Source organism: Guillardia theta, assembly GCF_000315625.1.
Source record: "Guillardia theta CCMP2712 unplaced genomic scaffold GUITHscaffold_86, whole genome shotgun sequence".
Taxonomy (NCBI): domain Eukaryota; class Cryptophyceae; order Pyrenomonadales; family Geminigeraceae; genus Guillardia; species Guillardia theta.
Window position 1 is genome coordinate 139729 of NW_005434588.1, and position 21554 is coordinate 161282.

Sequence of the window (21554 nt, forward strand, 5' to 3'; positions counted from 1 at the left end):
AGGAGGAAGAAGGAGGAGGACCAACAGGAGGAGGAGCAACAGGAAGAGGAAGGAGGAGGAAAGAAGACGTTGAGAAGGAGGAGGACCAAGGGCGATAACAGAGGTGCGTGAGGACCAAGACAAGGAGACAAAGAGGAAGATGAGAACGGCGTCAAGGATGATGATGATGACGATGACGATGACAAGGCTGAGGCTGAGGAGGAGGAGAAGGAGGAGGAGGAAGACAAGGAGGAGGAGGAGGAGGAGGAGGAGACGAACCTACTCTTCCCATCCTCCCTGAGGCTCTGCTGTGCTTCTCCTCTCCCTCCCAGCTTGTCAGCCCCGGAAGGGCTCGCAGGAGACATCCGGAACCCATGCGTGTCCGCCTCGACCTCCCCCCGCCTCAACACGCTGCTGTGCTGCTTCTCTTGCGAGGGGAGAAGAGGAGGGGGGGGAGGAGGAGGAAGAGGAGGAGCAGCCTTTGAGGGCGACCACTCCAGTGCTTCATGCTGGATGCAGGCAATCAGGAGAAGAAGGAGCGAGAGGAGGAGCGAGAGGAGGAGCGAGAGGAGGAGCGGGAGGAGGATGGAAAAAGTTGGATAGCAGGAGACGAGGACAAAAGAGGTGCAACCTTATACTTTTCTAGCGGTGAGGTATGAGTGAAATTCTGCTCTCTACGTGTCATGCAGAAGCAAGGAGAGGAGGAGGAGGAGGAGGAGGAGGAGGAGGAGGGGAGAAGGAGGAGGAGGAGGAGGAGGAGGAGGAGGAGGAGGAGGAGGAGGAGGAGGAGGAGGAGGAGGAAGATGAGGAGGATAAGGGGGGGAGGGGCAGGAGGAGTTAAGTACCACTGAGGGAATGACGATCGTCACTGGCTCCTTCCTCTTCTGTTTGGACGACGATGCTTCATCATTTCTCGTCCTCCTTGGGCTCGACTGTCCCGCGTTTGCTGACTCCCAGTGGTTTTCATACATTGTGAAGGCGCTTCTGTTGCAGTTCTTGCAAGCCTACCCTAATCTTTTGCTCCAGCTCGCCTTCAGTCTGTCATCTCCTCCTCTCCTCTCCTTTGCCTCCTCCGACCTCTTGGAGTTGCTCTGCTCGTGCAGTCTGCTCAACTTTCCTTCGGTCAAGTCGATTTCCTTGCTGCTCCTACTCTTCCATGTCCCAGTTCCAGTCCCTGTCCCTGTCCCAGTCCTGTTCAGTCCCTGTCCCAGCCCCTCTCCCAGTCCAGTCCAGTCCAGTCCAGTCCAGTCCAGTCCAGTCCAGTCCTGTCCAGTGCTGTGCTGTGCTGTGCTGTGCTGTGCTGTACTGTGCTGTGCTGTGCTGTGCTGTGGCTGCACTTCTATCCTCCTCCTCTCACTTTCTCCCCGTCTCCGGCCGGCTCGGACAACGGCGGCTGGTTTTGACTAAGGAGAAACGAGGGGTAGTTTTGGCCAAGATCAGCTTTAAAATAGTAGGTGGGGTAGTACTCACTCCTCTAAGGTGTTCCAGGACAAAAAGGCACCTTTGCTAGGTTCAAGGGAAATTTGACCTATGTAGGAGTTAGGAAGGACTGAGCGATCAAGGTGGAAGGAAGGGAGGATGAAGTTGTGGGCAAGGTTGTACGACAGTCAGATCAGTGCGTGACGAGCAGAGCATGCTTTAGATGTGCACGTGAAAACATTTGAGAGAGGTCTCAGGAAAAGTGAGGGAATAATGAAGAAAGCAGGGAGGAGGAGGATGCATATGTGAGAAACAGAATCTCTCGTCGTCATCGTACGTTGAATGTTCGATTTTATAAAAGAATACTGTATTTGTTTGCTATCTATCTACATCTCTACCGAGGTTCATGAGTTGCCGACATTATGATTTCCGACATCTTCATGGTGTAGCTTGAAGTCTAAGTGGTTGGCTGTCTCAAGAAGTTTGTTCAAGCTCTGCCCCAGGGCATCGTCAGCAACAGACAAGAAACAAGATCCTCGCACAGACAACCATGTCACCACAAGGGATGGTTTCAACAGTTTGGGAGGTTGCCACAACAGTCAGCAGGAGGGACTGACCTTCTTTGTCTCCCTCAGGCCTTCTATCGTAGTTCGAATGCTGCCTTGCACATGCCTTGTTGCCTCAGCAGCAGCTTTCGCGCCAGCCTCCTCCTCCTCCCGCCCCCCTCGTTCAATGCCTTGGACACGAACAGGCGCAACACGTCCTTGAAGACGCTGTGCCCGGTGCTTGCGACCGGAAGTTGAATGTCAACCTGCGCAAGCGGTGAGAGGAAGAGAGAGAGGAGGGGCGAAACAGCAAGAGGTAGAGCGAATCAAGGGTTATGAGGATGATCAGTAGGGATAGCGAGCTGAGATCAGGATGAGAGACAACAAGGAGGGGTAGAGGGAAGGGAGAGCAGTGGAGGGGGAGGAGGGAGGCAGAGAATGAGGATGAGGGGGAGGAGAGATGAAGGGGACGGGGAGGACCGGGGTGAAAGGAACGAGAAAGAGAAGAGGAGGAGGTAGGACCTTGTCGGGGATGATGCCTTGCATGTTGTGCAGCAGATGATCCTTGAAAGTTTGCATCTCCTTCTCAGCTCCTCCGCGGAAAGTGTCGTACTCTACCCTCTGCGGCTCCTTCCTTTCAGAAACGACTGGGTACATGCGGCAGGGGGAGGGGGGGATGAAGGAGTCGTAACGCGTCCGCCTGTCACGCACGTTCAGAGGGGAGCGACCTACCACCAGTCTCGTCTTACATCCATACAGGAGGCTCTTCCTTGCACTTGGGATGCTTGCGATGCTTCTTCTTGTGAACGTACTTGTGTGACGTGGAGGGAGTCTCAGCCTGAGGAGGAGGAGTTGTCTCAACATTCGTCTCCTCATGCTCCTCTTCGTGCTCCTGCCCTGCTGTCGTTCCTGGAACGCTCTGTCCCTCCGATTCGGGCTTGGATTCTGAGGAGGAATTCGGGGTCGATGACGATTTTGGAGGAGGGGGAGGAGGAGGGGGGGGAGGAGGAGGGGGGGGAGGAGGAGAAGAGGGGGATGTTGATGAGGAAGATGGTGACTGCGATGGTGGGGGAGGTGGGGGCGGTGGGGGGGGAGGAGGAGGAGGTGCTGAGGACGGTGGGGGAGAAGGCGGAGGAGCCAAGGGTGTGGATTCTCCTTTAGATGTCTCTCCCTGAACACCTTGACTTGTCTGTTCCTCCGAACTTCCTTGTTCTCCTTCCCTGTTGAAAGCATGTAAGAAAGGCCCCCCTCAGCCCGGCGCCCTCACTTGCTCGTGCTTGAGGTTTCTCCCGTCGTTCCTCCTTTGGTTTCTTCCTTGGGCTGAGACGAGACTTCAGGTCTCTCTGCTTCACCTTCGTCCTCCTCCGTCTTCGGCGCCACCGATCCAGTGGGCACCACATGCTCCTCCTCCTCCGAATGCGACGCTTCATCCCCCTTCCTCGTCCCCTTATTGTCACTGAGCGCACAGTGAGCTGCAGGAGCGAGAGGACAAGTTCTGCTTCTCTCTCAACTGACCTTTGTCTCACTGGAGGTCTCTTGTCCTTGACCGGGGAGTGCTGATAGTGGGGTCGGACAGTTGGCTTGAACTCCTCAGGTTTCCATCTACAAGGCCATCGTAAGGATCAAAGCTCATGGAGCAGAATGGGAAAGCAGGATGGGAGAGCGGGTTCACCTTTTCTTGTAGCAAGCATATGTTAGTCGTCCTCCCTCGCAGTCGATTCTCTTGCCTTTGTCGTCATAAATGTGGAAATACTACTTACAAGTCAGTACCGCCTAGAGGCAAAACCTGTGTTGAATCTTTTCCTCTACCTGCGGATAAGTCGTGGGGTCCCAAGGGTATTCTCTTCGGATATGCGAGTATCTCTGACCATAGGCATCGAAAACCTCTCTCTTGTCCACCCATGGATTCACGTTTCTTGTCGCATGTCATCAGCGCAACTGAAAGAGCTCTGACTGACTTACCTCTGGAAGAAATGCCCTTGATCAGCCTTGCCTATGGGACACGGCTTGTCCGTGCCACATGCATAGGTCTGCGCTTGTGACCACATCGGCTCTCTGTGCTCACCGACGATCCACGAGGTTCCTCCGTCCTCTACCTGCCCGCTGACTTCTGTCGGAAATCTCTCCTCCCCCATCGACGTGATATCAGTCGTCCCGTCTAGAGAGACTCTCCCAAGTCTGTCTAGATGGTGGGAGAAGAGAGCGAGGACGAGCAGTGAGGACTGGATCAGCAGGGCATGAGCAAGTCGTGCCATACTCCTCACCCTCCCGGCCCTCCCCGCTCCTCCCCACGCTCCCTCCGACATCGAAACAGAGACGAAAGACGAAAGGACAGAATTTGGCCTGAACGGGGATGAGGGCAGGGATGAGGGTGCTGATGAGGGCATGGGGGTAGAACTACTATGTTCGAATTGACAGGCGGGCCAACCCCTGGTCGGTGAATTAAACAGTACAAATAATTAGTTAAATACCCCCCCCCCCCCGCTTCGCCTCCATGCGGTCTGTGTGGGGCGCTATGGCAGTTTTTTCAGGGGGTTCTGCATGCCATGGCAGGGTATCACAACAAAATTCAAATCCGATTTTTGGCGGGCAAACCTGTGACCCCCCTCGCCATGGGCAAGCCGAAGGTGCGGAAGACCGAAACATGCCAATCATGCCAAAAACCAAGAAAGAAGGCCAGTGTTCGAAGATGGCAAGGTGTGCCTGTTTGCACAACTTGTGTACATTTATTCAAAACCCAAAAGGATGAGTGTGGTTCTAAGCGGATTTTGCTCTCGAAGTGGGATGATACCTTGGTTTTCAAGCTGTTGGATTTCTTGCAATGTCAAGATCATGCAACTTTGTCTTTGGAGTGTGAAGACAACAATCTTCTCACTTCAGCGACCCAGCATCTGAAGTTAAGTCTTCGTTCTGTATCCTTGTTTGAAGTCCAAAAGAAGCTAAAAGTCCTTGGAGATGTTTACGGACATACATCAGAAGGGTTTGCGAAATGCTTTCTCTACTATTACACCAAGGTTTTCGAAAAACAAGCATCTGGAAATCCACATGCAGGAACCACTGCTATGTATGAGCATTTAAATCGACTTCGTACACAGCTTGGTAATATGCACAGAAAGCATCGAACTCTTTTTTCCCGAATCGAAAAGTGGTCTACCTCACATTTCGAAGATTTGAATTCATTACAATCCACGATTCACGATTACTTTTTGCGGTAAGTCTGTGATGTTGCTTTCTTCCCCTCTCTGTAGTGTGATCATTCTGCAGATATGCAAAATTGTCGGATGAGCATGTTGATCCATGTCCCCCAAAGAAGCACACCAAGGCAGACTCCGAGCTGTTCATTCAGACAGTTTGTGAAACGTTCAGAACCCTTGATGGCAACACCCGATGTGAAATCATCCGAAGGATTCTGAGTGAGCACGACTCTCTGTGTCAAGCACAAAAGAAAACATCGGAGCATGAGTTCTCTGCGATATGCAATGTCGAAAGAGCAGTTTCAAACTTACATGCTTGTGGATTGCCAGATGTAGTTTCTGAATTGGTGATGTTTGCCAGTAATGATATCGACGCTTTCAGAACAACACACAAAATCATGCCGTACTTGGTAATGGATTGGTGTCGTCAAAGTTTTAGAGCGAAAGATTCGAGGGGCATGAGATTCTCCCCGGAGATTATCAGTTTCGCATCAACACTCAAAAACCTTGGCAATGCGACAATGTTGCGGTTCCTGTCAGGGCCAGGGAACAAGTTTACAGACAATTTCCATTCTGATCAGGCTTTACATAACTTGCCTCTGCCATGCATCTCTACTCTTTGCAAGCATCAAAGTGCTGACATGAAAACACGAGATGTGAAAAGGTCAAGAATATGTAGCGAAATTTTGGACAATTACAGCGAAATGATGAGTACTAACCTTGTAGATGGTATCCACGTGTTGGCGATGGACAAGACGATGATCAATGCTGGTTTTTGTAAAGAATTCGAAGATTGCGAAGCAGATTTAGGCGGTGTCACTGAAAGAAAGATGGATTTGACGGAACGGCTTGCACTGCGAAAGGAACGTTTGGCACAGCTTTGTCTGGAAGGGACGACAGTTGCATCGATTCAGGAACGAGTCATAGCCTTGTTGACCGACGACTTGGAGAAAATTAATGAAAGGAAAGCAACGGCTGAACGGGATTACAAGAAAATTCGAGACAAGTATGTCGCAAAAATGACGAGCAACAATGCTGTGGCGAGGTCAGACACGAGAAGAAATTCCTCCAATGAAGTCAGATTTACTCCACATCAATTGTACTTGACTGGGGTGATTGAGGGGTGTTGTCAAATTCAGATTCAAGTGCCGAACCTGATTGAACGACTGAATAACTACATGAGTAGTGCCGCACCAGAGGAGCAACGTCAACTGCAAGATGAATTGAATTTGTACAATGACTTGTACTATAAGACGGCAATAGCAGAACTTGGAGAGGATGCCATCTGTGTTGTTGCGCAGGATGGACAAAAGGAGATGCCTCCAGCACCTGTGTACATTGGATTTGCACAAAAAAGTTTATGTTCGAGAGATGGACAGGATATTTTCTCAGCTGTCACCAGGGAAGCTTGGGAGAGAGGAGTGAACTTCAATGTGTGGTCGTTTGATGGAGAATTTGCCTGTATACATCGGTATTTCTACAAAGACAAGCCCAGTACATTCATCCAGGAGGTGAAAGCAATCTGCAAAACGGCAACCAGTATGGATGATCGAACTCTATGTTCCTCTATTGCTGCATACATTTCAGGGCTATTCAAGTTCGAGCCTCCAATTTCAGAGCACGACATTGAGAGTGAGTGCACCTTGAACAATGCCGATGAATACGATGGGGAAGACCTGTCGTCATTGTCAGTCACACCTCAGTCGGGAATGGTACACATGGATGTGCCGGAGATGAGAGATATCAAAAATTTTGTTTTGCAATTGCGACGCAACCAGGCCATATGGCAGGTTCAGAATGAGAAGACGCTAAGATGTAGCACGAGCAAGAGGCCAAGATTGACCTTGAAAGACATGTTCTGTAGGCTGAAAATATTTTGCCGAAGGTATGGATACGAAGAAGTTCTGTCATTAGCCAATGACAATCAAGATGAGGAAGAAACATACACTCCATGGGAGATGGAGCGAAGGATAGCAGATGGGCTAAATGAGCTGGATGAAAACAAGATCCGCTTTAAATTTGACGAATGGCTGTCCAATCCCGTCATCTCTCCTACCACCAAGAAGTTGTTATTCTTCTCACCGTGCATTAACCACTTGTTGAAGAATGTCAGGCATTCGATTGGATCAGGGAAGTCACAATCGTCTTCACCGGAAGCCAAGATATGGCATAAAGCTTACAGTGATATCGCCAAGAAGAATCCATCATGGATGTCTCAGATGGAGGTCGATGGAACCGCCGATCCACAATCTGTGGATATCATGCTGAAGATGTTCAGTGAAAAAGCCATCAGTCTACTGAAGGCAGAAGGGCATGAAGCGACAGCCAGAATGGCAGAAAGTATGTCTGGCCTTCACAAAGCATTCGATCAAAGAGGTCTGACAGTTTCAGAGAGGATACGTCTAGTACGCGAAGCTCGGAGTTGGTTGTTGGAAGGGATCGACTGGACCACGGTCAGCCAGAAACACGTGAAAGGATTATCTTCTGTCGCGTTTGAAGGTTTCATAGTGGCAATTGATACTCATCTGCAAGTACAGCAGTACGTGAAAAATAAGAGACATGTGCTTGGAGACGGAGACTATGACTTCAACTCACGAACTCTCTGCACCGATAGTGTGGAGAATCTGTGGTCATTGATTGGCCATCTGAACAAGAAGGATTTCTTGAGAAAATTCAATCAGGCTTGCACAGAGTTATGTAAAAAGGTGGACCCTGACCTGCCCTTTGTGTACGAGCATTCGAAAAAACGAATTGTCCTCAGCCAACCGCATGAACGGGACACTTTCAACGTACGGAATGGATCAGATAATGACGGGGAAGCTGAGAACAGCACACATAAGAACAAGCGAAGACGAATTTATGCTAAATCAGCACAATGGGATGGAGGCCTCAATGGTAACATGCCCGGGTTTCGGGGATTACGTGACATTGCTGGTTGCAAGTCGAAAAAGAGGTATACGAAAAGTAGAAAACATTAAAAAGAGCGATAGTGACATCCGAATCATTGGTATCATGAGATAGAACTCACATTTCTCTGATAGACTGTGAGGTTTTGACAATTGTCATCATCGCGCTTTTTGCTTTAATCATCCTTAAACCTGGTCGCGGCCTGGCTGCCATTGCGATTTCCTGCAAACTTACCCACCCCCTCCCCATCAACATACCCTCTATCATTGAGGGAAAGACACCGGTCCTAGACCCTTTTATCGCGAGTTCCACCCCCGTGATGAGGGTGCATGTTTCATGGGTTGAGTGGGGATGTGGTTTCGATCGTTTCCTGTCGATTTGGCTGGCATATTTCATGTCTAGTGTAAATCTTGAAAATTTAGAGCAAAATATTCTCCAATCTAAGTCCATTTTCGTTGAGCCGCAGAGCCCGGGTACCCCTTCCTAGGGACCCCCTGGCACTTGGGCCTTTTGGTCGAAGTCCTGGGACCCCTCATGGGAAAGTCATATGGAAACTAGTACTTCCACCGGTGAAAGGGAGGGGTGGGTACTGGTGACCAAACCTCGGCCCACCGGGACGGTTACACGCCGCTGCATGCCGAGTTGGCTGAGGGGTCGCAGGAATCGGCGGCATAGGGAGTGGGGGATATGGGCAGACGGACAGTACTATGATGCTGGCATGCGCTGACAGAGGAAGAGGAGTAGCGGAGTCTGAAGGAAGAGGTCAGTGATGGTTGAAGGCTGGCTGGAGAGATCCTGACAGTCACTTGCTGAGAGGGTGGAGAGAATGGAGAGAGGGAGAGGGAGAGAGGGGGTTGAAGAGGGTGATAGAATAGGAGAATGTGATACTAGTGGGAAGAGAGAATGAGAATAAGTTGTAGAATATTTGAGCAGTCATTTGCAACAGAAAACAATTGCTGGCTCCGAAGAGCTGAGGTATGAGTTGGATCAGTCGTCGTCAAGATAAGGATGAATGGAGGAAACGGATCTTGATCCTGCTTGTCTTGAGGCTGACGTCTTTGCATCAGATGACAGGTAAAGCGGATGCCAGCAACACTCCTCAAGGTCAAGACACTTTCCATCCAATCTCCTTAGGTACTAGCAGGGACAAGCTCTTGAGACCTTGAAGGTGACGGAGAGACTCAGGTGAAGTCCCCGAGATCAGCACATGCCCGCCTTTGAAGTTGTGCTTTGCGGACGAAAGCTCGAGTTCCTACCTCATGGATGGTCGCGAATATTGCTTCACAGCCGAGTCTCCCTCTTCACCAACAGAATATGCTGTTGACGGTGACGATGAAGACAACAACGAAGAAGATCTAGCAGCGACGTTGAATGGCTTGGGTGCTCCAATATCACCCATCGTCTCTGAGGTCTCGGTCTCAAAGTTGGCAGCAACGAATATTTCGTTTCCCTTGAATATGGAAGAAGACGGGATGCTTCAAACAACTTGGCAATCAAGCATGATTGCTAAGTTTGGTTCAGAAGTAGACTCCTCTTCATCGGATGGAGAACAAGACGTCAAGATATCTACATCAAAACTCTCTGCGCGGAGTCTTGACACCTCTCATGATGACTGGGTTTGTGCTTGGGGAAAGGCCTGGGGTCACAACACAAGTGTACAAGAGCAGAAGAGGTTTGAGAAGCGGAAGATGCTGAAATCAAAGGGGGACCAGGGGCTGCGCGGAAGGAGCTTCACGAGATCGAATGCGACAGACTTGCAGACGAAAAGCGCGTCAGATCATCAGAAAGACAGGATCAAGACGATCAAGTCTCAGCTGCGCAAACAAATTCATGACACGTCAATATCGTTGGACGTCTCAGACATGAAAACACCACGTTCAATCAGGTCTGCTGCAGCATAATTGTCCATGGAGACTGATCTATGTTACATAGCCTTGAAGACAGTATGGCTAGCAGTCGCTCCACCATCCGTCGACAAGTGAGAAGGCGAGTGAGAGGTATCAATCAGTCCATGAGCTGACTATCACTACGGCAGCATGATGAGTGACAACTCTGATGATAGCGAGCTTGAGCATGATTCTCTTGTGCTTCAAAGAAAGAGCACACCCGTGAAGAGTGCGGTGGTCGAACCGTCTGTCATACAGCTCAACAGGGACACATCGAAAACAAAAGTAGCAACGTGGTCTGTCGAAGCTAGGGTCAAATCTGTGAGCTGTCTTGTGAGTTTGCTTTGAGGATGATTGATTGGTATCAGATACTTTCGTTTGACGACGACGACAACGACGACGACTATTTCAACAGAAAGAGGCTACAGAGGAGACACTATCGCAGAATCCTTGTCAGTCTCCAGTCTCAAAGCCACACATGCCCTGACAGGTGCTTGCAGGAAGCTGTAAGAAATGACAGCGACGAAGACTTGAGCAGCAAATTTCAGAGGTGAGGCACAGCCATGTTACTCAGTTTTCCCAGTTCATAGATGTGGCAGGAAATACTTTGCAATCGGGGCTTGGATTTGAAGCTGCTTGTGCCAGTATTCTTCTGCATTTTCTTCATTTATGAGATCTCTTTACCGTGATGTGACTTCACATCGTATCTAATCTGTTTCGTATCCCAATTGTTGCATCATTTCCTTTCCATCGTCGTATTCGAACTTGTTCAGCTCCTCGTCCAGCTCCTCGTTCAGCTCCTCGTGCAGCGTCATCTTCCATTCATATCGGAGCTCCTTGCTCAATTCATACTTTACCTCTGCCTTGATCTCGTCTTTGAGTTCTCCCCACAGCTCGTTCGACAGGTCCTCCCATGACTCATCTTTCCTTCAGGATACCTACCTCCTCCCCTTCTCGTACGAACATGTCCTTAGGGTGGGGAAGGAGATAGAAGGGAGGGGAAGTAGCAGGGATGGGAAGGAGATAGTTGGAGTGTTTTGGCCTACCGCTCCCGAGTATGACAGGCCAGTGGGTATGTGGCACGGGAGCAGCGCATGTCTGAAACCGCCTCTTTTCACGTACACCCCCGGAAACAGTCGCACGGACGCTGGGTTCGATATGTATCCTTCCATCCGCACCTCCTGCAAGGCTTCAAGAGCTCCTCGCCCTCAGTACCCCCTCAAGCCCATTGACGCTAACACCATCATGCCATGCTCCGTTACCCTCCTCGACCTGACCCTCTCTCGCGCCCTCCCCTCCTCTCCCTCCCGCCCCTCCCTCAAGCTCTCCCCCGCACAGCAGGCCTTCCTCGACGCCTCCCAGTCTTCCCGACGCAGGAGCGCGACCGAGCTCCCGCCAGGAGCTGTCAGAGTCAAGTCGGAGGGCGAGGATGTGATAGCGGCAGTGCTGGCGGCGAGGGGGCGAGGAGCGAGGCTGCTGGAGGCCCGGAAAGCAGGAAGGATACTAGTGCGAGGAGGGCTGAGGCGGACGACGGAGGACGGAGACGTGTAGGGGCATGTGAGGTGTTGTATAGTAGGATACTTTACGATGTGTAAAGAGCGACGACACTAGATTTAGGAGAGCCACACGCTCGCGCACATGCACTTCACTCTCTTCCAAGCTCAGACTACTACTACCTCTGCTCTGCCGCTCAGCCCTGCTCCTACCCGTCACCCTCCTCCTTCCGCAGCCTCAATACTGATCTTGCTGCTTCTTGCTCACATGTCTGCCTTCTCCCGCCTGCTTCCCGCTGTCTGGGTCGCCAGCGGTATCGCTCCTCGCTCCCCCCGGTCTCTAGCCTACCGCTGGCGATACTTGATGCCGCTGCTGACGGTGACAGGCTGCAGCCGACAAGAGGACTCAGGCCGATCAGCTTGAGGGCTGGCGTTCACAAAGTTTCACTGGCAGTCGTTTTTAGGACGCTGAGGGCTTGCTGTACGGCCGTGGGCCGCCTACCGTGCCGCCACCGTAGCACTGATACTAGGCTTTGACTCGGCACTAGGGTCATTGACGCCGCCGCCCGCCGGGGCCTCAGTAAGCAAGCCTGGACAGCCCGGTCTCGGCCTCAAGCAACTTAGTTTGATGTGACTCAGCGGTGCTCGCCCTCTGCCAATGCCCGGCCGCGCTCATCGTGGTTGAGAGTCATCCGGGCATCAGACATGATGGGACCGTGGTACTGGTACTGCCTTTACAGCCTCCTAAGCCTCGGAGTTGTCGCTCTCCTGGTTCACGGTTGTAATTTCTATCTGTCTCGTAATGGCCACGAGGTCTTGCCTGTAGCCTGCAGCCCCCGCAGTCGAAAGTCCAACAACTCTCTCAACCACCTTAACACGCACCTCTTCATATCATCACGGACACCACCAACTCTTTTGACTGTCCGAATGCTTCAGCGCTGCCCGCCACTACTGCTACTTAGTTTAACTTAACTTTGAGTAAAGAACTGACGGTTGACCTGGTACTGGTTCTCTGCGATCATTTGCGAGTCTACCGGCTAAGCTCGTCGCTCCGAGCCGGTGACCTTGGTTCGCAGACCACCCCCTTCAAGCCCCTTCAAACGACCGGGTCATCGTTCAACATTTTCCCCGTTCAGTCAATAAAAGAGATACAAGAGCAGGCGACCCGCACTCCCCTCCCACCCCTCAGCCAGCGCGACGTCTCCCATGGAAGTCAAAGCCGCTTCCGTCAGAGTCTGCCCCCGCCCTCGAGGAAGCCTCCTGACCTACTCCCCTCCTCCGCCTGTCAGCCTAGACCAAGCCCTCGTCAAGTCGCTCTTTCACCTCACCCAGTGCGAGGCGGCTCAGACCGTCGGGATCTCTCTGTCCTCCCTCAAGCTAGCTTGCCGTCGCATGGGCATCCGGAAGTGGCCCTACAACCGACGCTGCTCCTCCAAGAGGACCGACGCCTCCAGCATCCCCGGCAGACACGACGACGACGAGGAGGCCATGCGCGCTAGTGCTCGAGGAAGACCGTACTGGCTGGACTCGAGCTTGGAGGAGCTGCTGGACGAGAGCCTGCTGCATGTGACAGGGAAGGGGCTATAGAGGAGGGAGCTAGAACGTGTAGAGTATGTGAATGAAGCTTGTTGGTATGATGCGGGGCAAGAGAGGTCTTGGGCTGGGCACATTTCGCGTCTCAACCCTAGGACTGCCACGTCGTCTCCTTGGGTCGCCACGACACTCAGACCCCACATGGCCTGTACCGAGCAAGGAGGCAGAGCAAGACATCTTACGTGGACGAATCCTGTCAGATGATCGGAGGGGCAAGGCTGAAGGGCCTCTGTCCCTTGGGTAGCTGGACTATCCTTGGTACGTCTTTCCCCCCTCTCCACCTCCCGGCTTTCTGTGTGTGCCCTCCTCTCTCCGCTGCTTCCGGTAAGGGACAGCAATCAAGCCTAGGCGCTTAGCCTTGACCGATATCAAAGTCAGACAAAGGACCCTAGAAGGGCTAGTAGAACCCGGTTCGCTCGTCTTGTATACTACAGCAAAACCCTTGCGAACAGTGAAGGATCAAATCAAGGTGTACGTGGTTGGTAACGATGGGTGTGTTGATGTAGATTCTACGTGCAGATGGCTTCCTTCACTCCAGTAGGATGAGCAGCAAAAGCTTGTCAGAAGCGAGAGCTCGCACGAGGCGAGTCAGTCTGCTCGTGTAGCGAGGAGCCTGCTCTACCTTTATTTCCGATCTGAAGCCTCTTCAGCTACAAGGGTCAGTTCTCGCCTCAAGTTGTACACCACGCTTTTCTAGCATCGCTCGTGAAGTAGATCGGGCATCACTGCACGGAAGCTAAAGCGATCCAACAGAGGTGCCTGGAGTATTGGCTGTAGACGTCTACAACCTGTAAGTGACTGTAAAATCATGAAGGCACGTCAACTGTCTCCAAGACTGCTCGAAAAAGAGTCAAAACCGGTTGCAAGAGCGCGTTACTGAAACCGACTCTTTTCAGGTGTGGTTTCCAGGACCGGTCCGACTCCCCTGAAACCACTGCTATGATAGGGGGAAGGGGGGGTACCTAGAGGGGCCATCACATGAGCATATCCTCTATTTTACTCCCCCACTAGCAGGCCTTCCTCGACGCCTCCCAGCCTTCCCGACGCAGGAGCACGACCGAGCTCCCGCCAGGAGCTGTCAGAGTCAAGTCGGAGGGCGAGGATGTGATAGCGGCAGTGCTGGCGGCGAGGGGGCGAGGAGCGAGGCTGCTGGAGGCCCGGACAGCAGGAAGGATACTAGTGCGAGGAGGGCTGAAGCGGACGGCAGGGGACGGAGACGGGGGAAGGTAGGGCATGGCGGGCGATAGGCGCATGTATGGTGTACAGTAGGCCGACACGAGGATACTTTTCGATGTGTAAAGAGCGACGAGACTAGCCTCCGCGAGTCTGAGCCAAAAACACATGTACTTGACTTGAGTAGGCCCAGCATCAAGAAGTCCACCACTTGATCGGGTACTCTCCTCCTGTATCTGTATCCTACGCATCCTACCTTCCTCTCCGTGTCCTCTTCTTAACCACCCCTGCTTCCCGCTGTCTGGGTCGCCGGCAGTGTCGCTGCTCGCTTCCTTGCCTCTAGCCTACCGCTGGCGATCCTCAGCGGCTGCCGAGCAGGCTGCCAACCCCACATGGCTCCTGCTGACGGCGACTGCTGGCCGAGTCATGCTCATCGCATTCCTCTGCCGCGGCTGTGGTCCGCCCGCACGGTCGTTCTCTGCAGGAGGGGGAGGTGAGTGCGCTGCCGTCTGAGCTCTCGGGTCAGCTGAGAGTCTCGGCTGAGAGCTTCAGGGACTATGCAGGGCAGAGGGGGATGACGATGATGATGATGATGATGATGATGATGATGATGATAGACGATCTGCGTTTGTGATGTCACATTGTGCGGCAGCACAAGGTTGGGACATAGACTGCTGATTTTCAATGACCGGTCCTTTCGGGGATGAGATGCCGAAGGCGTCAAGATGAGTCGGTCAGTATCTTTCTATATCCGGTTTGACTGGTTGCTGACCAGTAGCCCTCTTACACTGAGAGACAAAGGGCGAAATCTTAATCACCTTAACACGCACCTCTTCATATCATCACGGATACCAGGCTCCAACTCTTTTGCCTGTATCAACTCCTACGACTGGACAGGTGGCCAATGACTACCCCTCTGATCATGCCGCCAGCACCGGGTCCTCCATATCTTCTCGGAGTCTATTTGTTATCGCAGACCACCCCCTTCAAGCCCCTACAAACGACCGGGTCATCGCTCAACCTTTTCCCCGATACAAGAGAGCAGGCGACCCGCACTCCCCTCCCACCCCTCAGCCAGCGCGACGTCTCCCATGGAAGTCAAAGCCGCTTCCGTCAGAGTCTGCCCCCGCCCTCGAGGAAGCCTCCTGACCTACTCCCCTCCTCCGCCTGTCAGCCTAGACCAAGCCCTCGTCAAGTCGCTCTTTCACCTCACCCAGGGCGAGGCGGCTCAGACCGTCGGGATCTCTCTGTCCTCCCTCAAGCTAGCTTGCCGTCGCATGGGCATCCGGAAGTGGCCCTACAACCGACGCTGCTCCTCCAAGAGGACCGACGCCTCCAGCATCCCCGGCAGACACGACGACGACGACGAGGCCATGCGCGCTAGTGCTCGAGGAAGACCGTACTGGCTGGACTCGAGCTTGGAGGAGCTGCTGGACGAGAGCCTGCTGCATGTGACGACAGGGAAGGGGCTATAGAGGAGGGAGCTAGAACGTGTAGAGTATGTGAATGAAGCTTGTTGGTATGATGCGGGGCAAGAGAGGTCTTGGGCTGGGCACAAGCTGCTTTTACGATGTCCGCTCCTCTCCTCCCCTGGTGCAGGGAAGCAGACCATTTCTCTCACGAAGCATGTGGGTCCAAGGGGTGATGGCAGCAAGCAGGAGATCAACCGGGTCTCAAGCCGCTCAAGATCAACCGGGTCTCAAGCCGCTCAAGATCAACCGGGTCTCAAGCCGCTCAAGATCAACCGGGTCTCAAGCCGCTCAAGATCAACCGGGTCTCAAGCCGCTCAAGGACCCTCTGAAGGACCTCTCGAGAACTGCCGCGTCGTCTCCTTGGGTCGCAACGACACTCAGACCCCCACATGGCCTGTACCGAGCAAGGAGGCAGAGCAAGACATCTTACGTGGACGAATCCTCTAAGATGGTCGGAGAGGCAAGGCTGAAGGGCCTCTGTCCCTTGGGTAGCTGGACTATCCTTGGTAGCTGGATTATCCTTGGTACGTCTTTCCCCCCTCTCCCTTAGCCTTGACCGACATCAAAGTCAGACAAAGGACCCTAGAAGGGCTAGTAGAACCCGGTTCGCTCGTCTTGTATACTACAGCAAAACCCTTGCGAACAGTGAAGGATCAAATCAAGGTGTACGTGGTTGGTAACGATGGGTGTGGGGATGTAGATTCTACGTGCAGATGGCTTCCTTCACTCCAGTAGGATGAGCAGCAGAAGCTTGTCAGAAGCGCGAGCTCGCACGAGGCGAGTCAGTCTGCTCGTGTAGCGAGGAGCCTGCTCTACCTTTATTTCCGATCTGAAGCCTCTTCAGCTACAAGGGTCTGTTCTCGCCTCAAGTTGTACGCCACGCTTTTCTAGCATCGCTCGTGAAGTAGATCGGGCATCACTGCACGGAAGCTAAAGCGATCCAACAGAGGTGCCTGGAGTATTGGCTGTAGACGTCTACAACCTGTCAGTGACTGTAAAACCATCAAGGCACGTCAACTGTCTCTGAGACTCTAAGACTGCTCGAAAAAGAGTCAAAACCGGTTGCAAGAGCGCGTTACTGAAACTGACTCTTTTCAGGTGTGGTTTCCAGGACCGGTCCGACTCCCCTGAAACCACTGCTATGATAGGGGGAAGGGGGGGTACCTAGAGGGGCCATCACATGAGCATATCCTCTATTTTACTCCCCCACTCTATCATTTCAGCAGTCAGGCTACCCCTTCTTTGATGCATAGAAGCACCGGTCCTCCGTATCAAGTCTACCCGGTCCTTCATACTACTGGCCTACCCTTGACTCGGCAGACAGATCCTCCCGCCACACCATGCCATGCTCCGTTACCCTCCTCGACCTGACCCTCTCTCGCGCCCTCCCCTCCTCTCCCTCCCGCCCCTCCCTCAAGCTCTCCCCCGCACAGCAGGCCTTCCTCGACGCCTCCCAGCCTTCCCGACGCAGGAGCGCGACCGAGCTCCCGCCAGGAGCTGTCAGAGTCAAGTCGGAGGGCGGGGATGTGATAGCGGCGGTGCTGGCAGCGAGGGGGCGAGGAGCGAGGCTGCTGGAGGCCCGGACAGCAGGAAGGATACGAGTGCGAGGAGGGCTGAAGCGGACGGCAGGGGACGGAGACGGGGGAAGGTAGGGCATGGCGGGCGATAGGCGCATGTGGGGTGTACAGTAGGCCGACACGAGGATACTTGACGATGTGTAAAGAGCGACGAGACTATTTGCCTCCCATGGCTCCTGCTGACGGCGACTGCTGGCCGAGTCATGCTCATCGCATTCCTCTGCCGCGGCTGTGGTCCGCCCACACGGTCGTTCTGTGCAGGAGGGGAGGAGAGTGCGCTGCCGTCTGAGCTCTCGGGTCAGCTGAGAGTCTCGGCTGAGAGCTTCAGGGACTATGCAGGGCAGAGCATGATGATGATGATGATGATGATGATGATGACGATGATGACCATGATGATGATAGACGATCTGCGTTTGTGATGTCACATTGTACGGCAGCTCAAGGTCTGCTGATTTTTGAATGACCGGTCCTTTCGGGGATGAGATGCCGAAACGTTTCAAGATGAGTCGGTCAGTATCTTTCTATATCCTGTTTGACTGGTTGCTGACGCCAGTAGCCCGCTTACCCCCCCCCTTTTTAGAGACAAAGGGCGAAACTCTTAACCACGTTAAAATGCATCGATTCATATCATCACGGATACCACCAACTCTTTTGCCTGTGTTTTATCTGGTTTAAAACTTTTCCCCGATACAAGAGAGCAGGCGACCCGCACTCCCCTCCCACCCCTGAGCCAGCGCGACGTCTCCCATGGAAGTCAAAGCCGCTTCCGTCAGAGTCTGCCCCCGCCCTCGAGGAAGCCTCCTGACCTACTCCCCTCCTCCGCCTGTCAGCCTAGACCAAGCCCTCGTCAAGTCGCTCTTTCACCTCACCCAGGGCGAGGCGGCTCAGACCGTCGGGATCTCTCTGTCCTCCCTCAAGCTAGCTTGCCGTCGCATGGGCATCCGGAAGTGGCCCTACAACCGACGCTGCTCCTCCAAGAGGACCGACGCCTCCAGCATCCCCGGCAGACACGACGACGACGACGAGGCCATGCGCGCTAGTGCTCGAGGAAGACCGTACTGGCTGGACTCGAGCTTGGAGGAGCTGCTGGACGAGAGCCTGCTGCATGTGACGAGAGGGAAGGGGCAATAGAGGATGCAGCTAGAACTTGTAGAGTATGTGAATGAAGCTTGTTGGTATGATGCGGGGCAAGAATGTTGTGTCAATGCCTGGATGGAAAAATGTCTTGATTTGCTACGCCCATACGAAGGTCTAAACGAGGCTTGGCAATGTCTTGCACTTGGAGTAAGATTCTTGAGACCCTGTTGTTCTTCTGCTTGCTCGCATTATCTCTTTCTACAGCAAGATCTGCTCTAAAATCTGATCGTCCTCCGAAAGGCTCAACTGTATCTTAACGAGCAGTCAACACCGCCGACGGACTGCCGGCGCGGTTCTTTTCAAGTTTCCTCACTGGCATTTCGCTGGCTTCCTGAGTCCGGAAGCCGCCCCCGCTCAAGGACAGCGTTACTGCCGCATAGCCTACTCTCCGCCGGCCGGTCAAGGTCATTGGTAAGTGGATAAGTTTCAAGTTTAGGACTCGCCTGCCCTACACCAATCCGATCATTATCATCATTAGACTGGGAAGCCTTGAAGTTCAACTCCGGCGTGACGCATGACTACTATCATATAGTCATCGTCAGTCACTCAAGTTGGATCATGCAGCTGGTCCGGATCATCAGCGTGTATTAAAGCACGGGGACCATGACCCCCACCCCCTAATCTCCGTTCTCAGCAGATGTCTCCCTCCCTACCCCCATGGCAAAATGCCAGAGTCACAGTACCCCTCCTTACCCCTCAATTTCCTGGGAAACCGCCGGGTTATAATCTTGTGGAAACTACAAAATGAGGGGTACTTGGATGGACTAAGGGGTGTGTGCTTGTTGGAAAGGAAAAAACGGGGTCCAATTGTCCTTGAGAAGCTGATATTTTGATAGGTGGGGTGCGATTGCAGGGGTGGGGGTACACAATTGATGGGTAGTGCTCTTAGTCGAGTAGGGTAGGGTCCTCCCTCCCTAAGGCAAGTGTTGGCGGGAAGTACCAGGTGCGAGGATGAGCGATAGGGAGAGGAGGAGGAGGAGGAGGAGGAGGAGGAGGAGGAGGAGGAGGAGGAGGAGGAGGAGGAGGAGGAGGCGCAAGAGAGAAGGAGGAGGAGCAATAGAGGAGAAGATTTTTTTCCTGAAGTAGGGATGACGGGACTCATGTGGAGCAGGAGGGAGGAAGGAGGCGGGGGAGGAAACAAGTGAAGTTCTGCACATTTTTTGCGAATTGGCACATAGGTTAGATGAGAATATGGACCAGGCAAAGATGTAGAAATACTCTTGATCAAGTTTAGCTGCTGCTGCTGCTGCTGCTGCTGCAAGCATGAAATGATACGGGAGATGCTGCGATGTTTGAAAGAGGTAGAGTGAATCCGAAGGATTGGAAGAGCCGAAGGAGTATCTAACGTGTCTTCGAGACCGGGGGAGAGGTCCAGGGGTCGATAACTGAAAGAAAGGATGTGCAGAATAACAAGACATGTTTCCAATGGTAGAAACATAAAGAAACATGCAGTGAGAGAGAGGGAGAGAGTGGGAGGGAGGGAGATGCGAAGGTATAGGATTCCAAATTCAATCTAATATGGGTGGACCAGGGATGCCTCCAAGGCGACAGGGTACCCAACAGCAGAAGAGTGTTGAAGCACCTGCTGTGAGCAATGGCAAGCATGTGGGCAAGAGCGTAAAAGTGAAGGTAAGAGAGGCAGAGGAAGGGGAGAATGGGAGAAGTATGAGGTGGTATTGGTCGGCTGCCTTGGGGTCGCTCTTGGTGTGCTCTTGATACGTGCCGCAGTGTACGGATGGGAACTTTTACATGGGAAAGGTGATGGAATGGAGTGAGAAGGAGAAAGTCTACAAGATCTTGCTGGAGGATGGCGACGAGGTCGTGACGACACTTGAGGACAGGTGAAGGGGAAAGAACATGCAGTGTGACAGCTGAGATGATTGCAGTGATGAAGAAGTTGAGTTGTTTGATGATGAAAAGGAGGTGAGAGGAGGAGGAGGAGGAGGAGGGAGGGGGGGGGGGAGAAGGAGGAAAGGCAGAGAGTAGGAGCAGAGGGGAAACAGGTAACGTCGAGGTTGCAAATGTGACGTGAGAACAGGTGCAGGAGGAGTCGGAGGAAGATTCCTCTTGGTCTGCAGAGGAAGCAGATGAGAGCAGAAGGGAGGAGAGCGACGTGGAGGTGAAGGGGCGGCAGAGGACGAAGGGGGCAGGGAGGGGCAGGGGAGGCAGGTCGTCAGGAGGAGATCGATCGTGGAGCTGTGCCGAGGGTCCGTCGAGAGGAGCCAAGGGGAAGAAAAGTCTGGAGGCAGACGACGACGACTTTGAAGGGGAGCAGCCAAAGGTGCCGACGAAGAGGAAGGGAGGGGCAGGGGGAGGGGGCAGGAAGGCGCAGCCCAAGAAGCCGAGGGGAGAGTATGTGTGCGAGAGAGGATGCGGGTTTGAGGGAGACTTCAAGACGGTAGAGGCACATGAGAACGTGTGCGGGTACGTGCGAGGTGACCAATGGGAGTCGGACATGGACTCGGAGGAGGAGGAGACGTTCCTGCAGAAGTGGGAGCTGAGTGTGGAGAGGAGGATGGAAAAGAAGATGCAGGCACCTGAAGGGCTGCTCGTCTCCCTGCTCCCCTTTCAGATGGAGAGCCTCGCCTGGATGTGCGACCAGGAGGCTTCTGCGTACAGGGGAGGAATCCTTGCAGACGAGATGGGGATGGGAAAGACGCTGCAAGCAATCTCCTTGATCATGGCGAACAAGCGGCAAGGAGGAGGAGGAGGAGGAGGAGGCGGCGGCGAGAGCAACAGCACTCTCGTGATCTGCCCTGTGGTGGCGATGGTGCAGTGGAGGGGGAGATCGAGCGCTACTGCAGGGCAGGCTCTCTCTCCCTCATCATGTACCATGGCCCCAAGAGGTGCATGGACACCGAGGAGCTGAAAAAGTTTGACGTCGTGCTGACGACCTACTCGATTGTTCAGGGGGAGTACTCCTCCTCAATCCGCGACGCCAAAGTCGCGTGCAAGTACTGCGGGAAGAAGTACCTTCCTCCCCAGCTGAAGGTCCACCACAAGTTCTTCTGCGGACCGGAGGCGAAGAAGTCGGAGAAGCTGGCGAAGCAGGAGAAGAAAGCTTCTTCTGCTAGCGCTGCATCCTCCTCGAGGAGAAGGTATGAGGACGACTCGTCCTACTCGGATGAGGAGAGTGAGGAGGAGGAGATGGAGGAGGAGATGGAGGAGGAGCGAGGTGG

The 21554-nt window shown here is 53.3% G+C and overlaps 8 protein-coding genes across 8 annotated transcripts; 6 read left to right on the forward strand and 2 right to left on the reverse strand.

Annotated features, from left to right (window-relative positions):
* Positions 1 to 2038: 2038 nt before the first annotated feature.
* Positions 2039 to 3991, reverse strand: GUITHDRAFT_115591 (hypothetical protein; the record flags this gene model as incomplete). The annotated part of the gene is made up of 9 exons (XM_005825172.1): positions 2039 to 2209; positions 2466 to 2643; positions 2693 to 2888; positions 3123 to 3163; positions 3211 to 3399; positions 3459 to 3545; positions 3616 to 3670; positions 3812 to 3858; positions 3906 to 3991. The coding sequence occupies 9 exons, from the start codon at positions 3989 to 3991 to the stop codon at positions 2039 to 2041; spliced, it is 1050 nt and encodes a 349-aa protein (XP_005825229.1).
* Positions 3992 to 6670: 2679 nt separating this feature from the next.
* On the forward strand, positions 6671 to 7468 carry GUITHDRAFT_154755 (hypothetical protein; the record flags this gene model as incomplete). The annotated part of the gene is made up of 2 exons (XM_005825173.1): positions 6671 to 7169; positions 7318 to 7468. A coding segment is annotated over exon 1 (323 nt), but the record flags the coding sequence as incomplete, so codon positions are not given.
* A 1641-nt stretch (positions 7469 to 9109) lies between these two features.
* Positions 9110 to 10618, forward strand: GUITHDRAFT_154756 (hypothetical protein; the record flags this gene model as incomplete). Its single annotated transcript, XM_005825174.1, has 7 exons — positions 9110 to 9178; positions 9230 to 9929; positions 9977 to 10030; positions 10080 to 10251; positions 10299 to 10382; positions 10431 to 10480; positions 10530 to 10618. Coding segments are annotated over 7 exons (1160 nt in total), but the record flags the coding sequence as incomplete, so codon positions are not given.
* A 19-nt stretch (positions 10619 to 10637) lies between these two features.
* GUITHDRAFT_115594 (hypothetical protein) lies at positions 10638 to 11026 on the reverse strand (the record flags this gene model as incomplete). The annotated part of the gene is made up of 2 exons (XM_005825175.1): positions 10638 to 10857; positions 10977 to 11026. 2 exons carry the CDS (start codon positions 11024 to 11026, stop codon positions 10638 to 10640), a joined length of 270 nt encoding a protein of 89 aa, XP_005825232.1.
* Positions 11027 to 11088: 62 nt separating this feature from the next.
* Positions 11089 to 11481, forward strand: GUITHDRAFT_115595 (hypothetical protein; the record flags this gene model as incomplete). The annotated part of the gene is made up of 1 exon (XM_005825176.1): positions 11089 to 11481. One exon carries the CDS (start codon positions 11089 to 11091, stop codon positions 11479 to 11481), a length of 393 nt encoding a protein of 130 aa, XP_005825233.1.
* A 1148-nt stretch (positions 11482 to 12629) lies between these two features.
* On the forward strand, positions 12630 to 13010 carry GUITHDRAFT_115596 (hypothetical protein; the record flags this gene model as incomplete). Its single annotated transcript, XM_005825177.1, has 1 exon — positions 12630 to 13010. One exon carries the CDS (start codon positions 12630 to 12632, stop codon positions 13008 to 13010), a length of 381 nt encoding a protein of 126 aa, XP_005825234.1.
* A 2270-nt stretch (positions 13011 to 15280) lies between these two features.
* Positions 15281 to 15664, forward strand: GUITHDRAFT_115597 (hypothetical protein; the record flags this gene model as incomplete). The annotated part of the gene is made up of 1 exon (XM_005825178.1): positions 15281 to 15664. The coding sequence occupies one exon, from the start codon at positions 15281 to 15283 to the stop codon at positions 15662 to 15664; it is 384 nt and encodes a 127-aa protein (XP_005825235.1).
* A 2321-nt stretch (positions 15665 to 17985) lies between these two features.
* On the forward strand, positions 17986 to 18369 carry GUITHDRAFT_115598 (hypothetical protein; the record flags this gene model as incomplete). The annotated part of the gene is made up of 1 exon (XM_005825179.1): positions 17986 to 18369. The coding sequence occupies one exon, from the start codon at positions 17986 to 17988 to the stop codon at positions 18367 to 18369; it is 384 nt and encodes a 127-aa protein (XP_005825236.1).
* Between the last annotated feature and the right edge of the window lie 3185 nt (positions 18370 to 21554).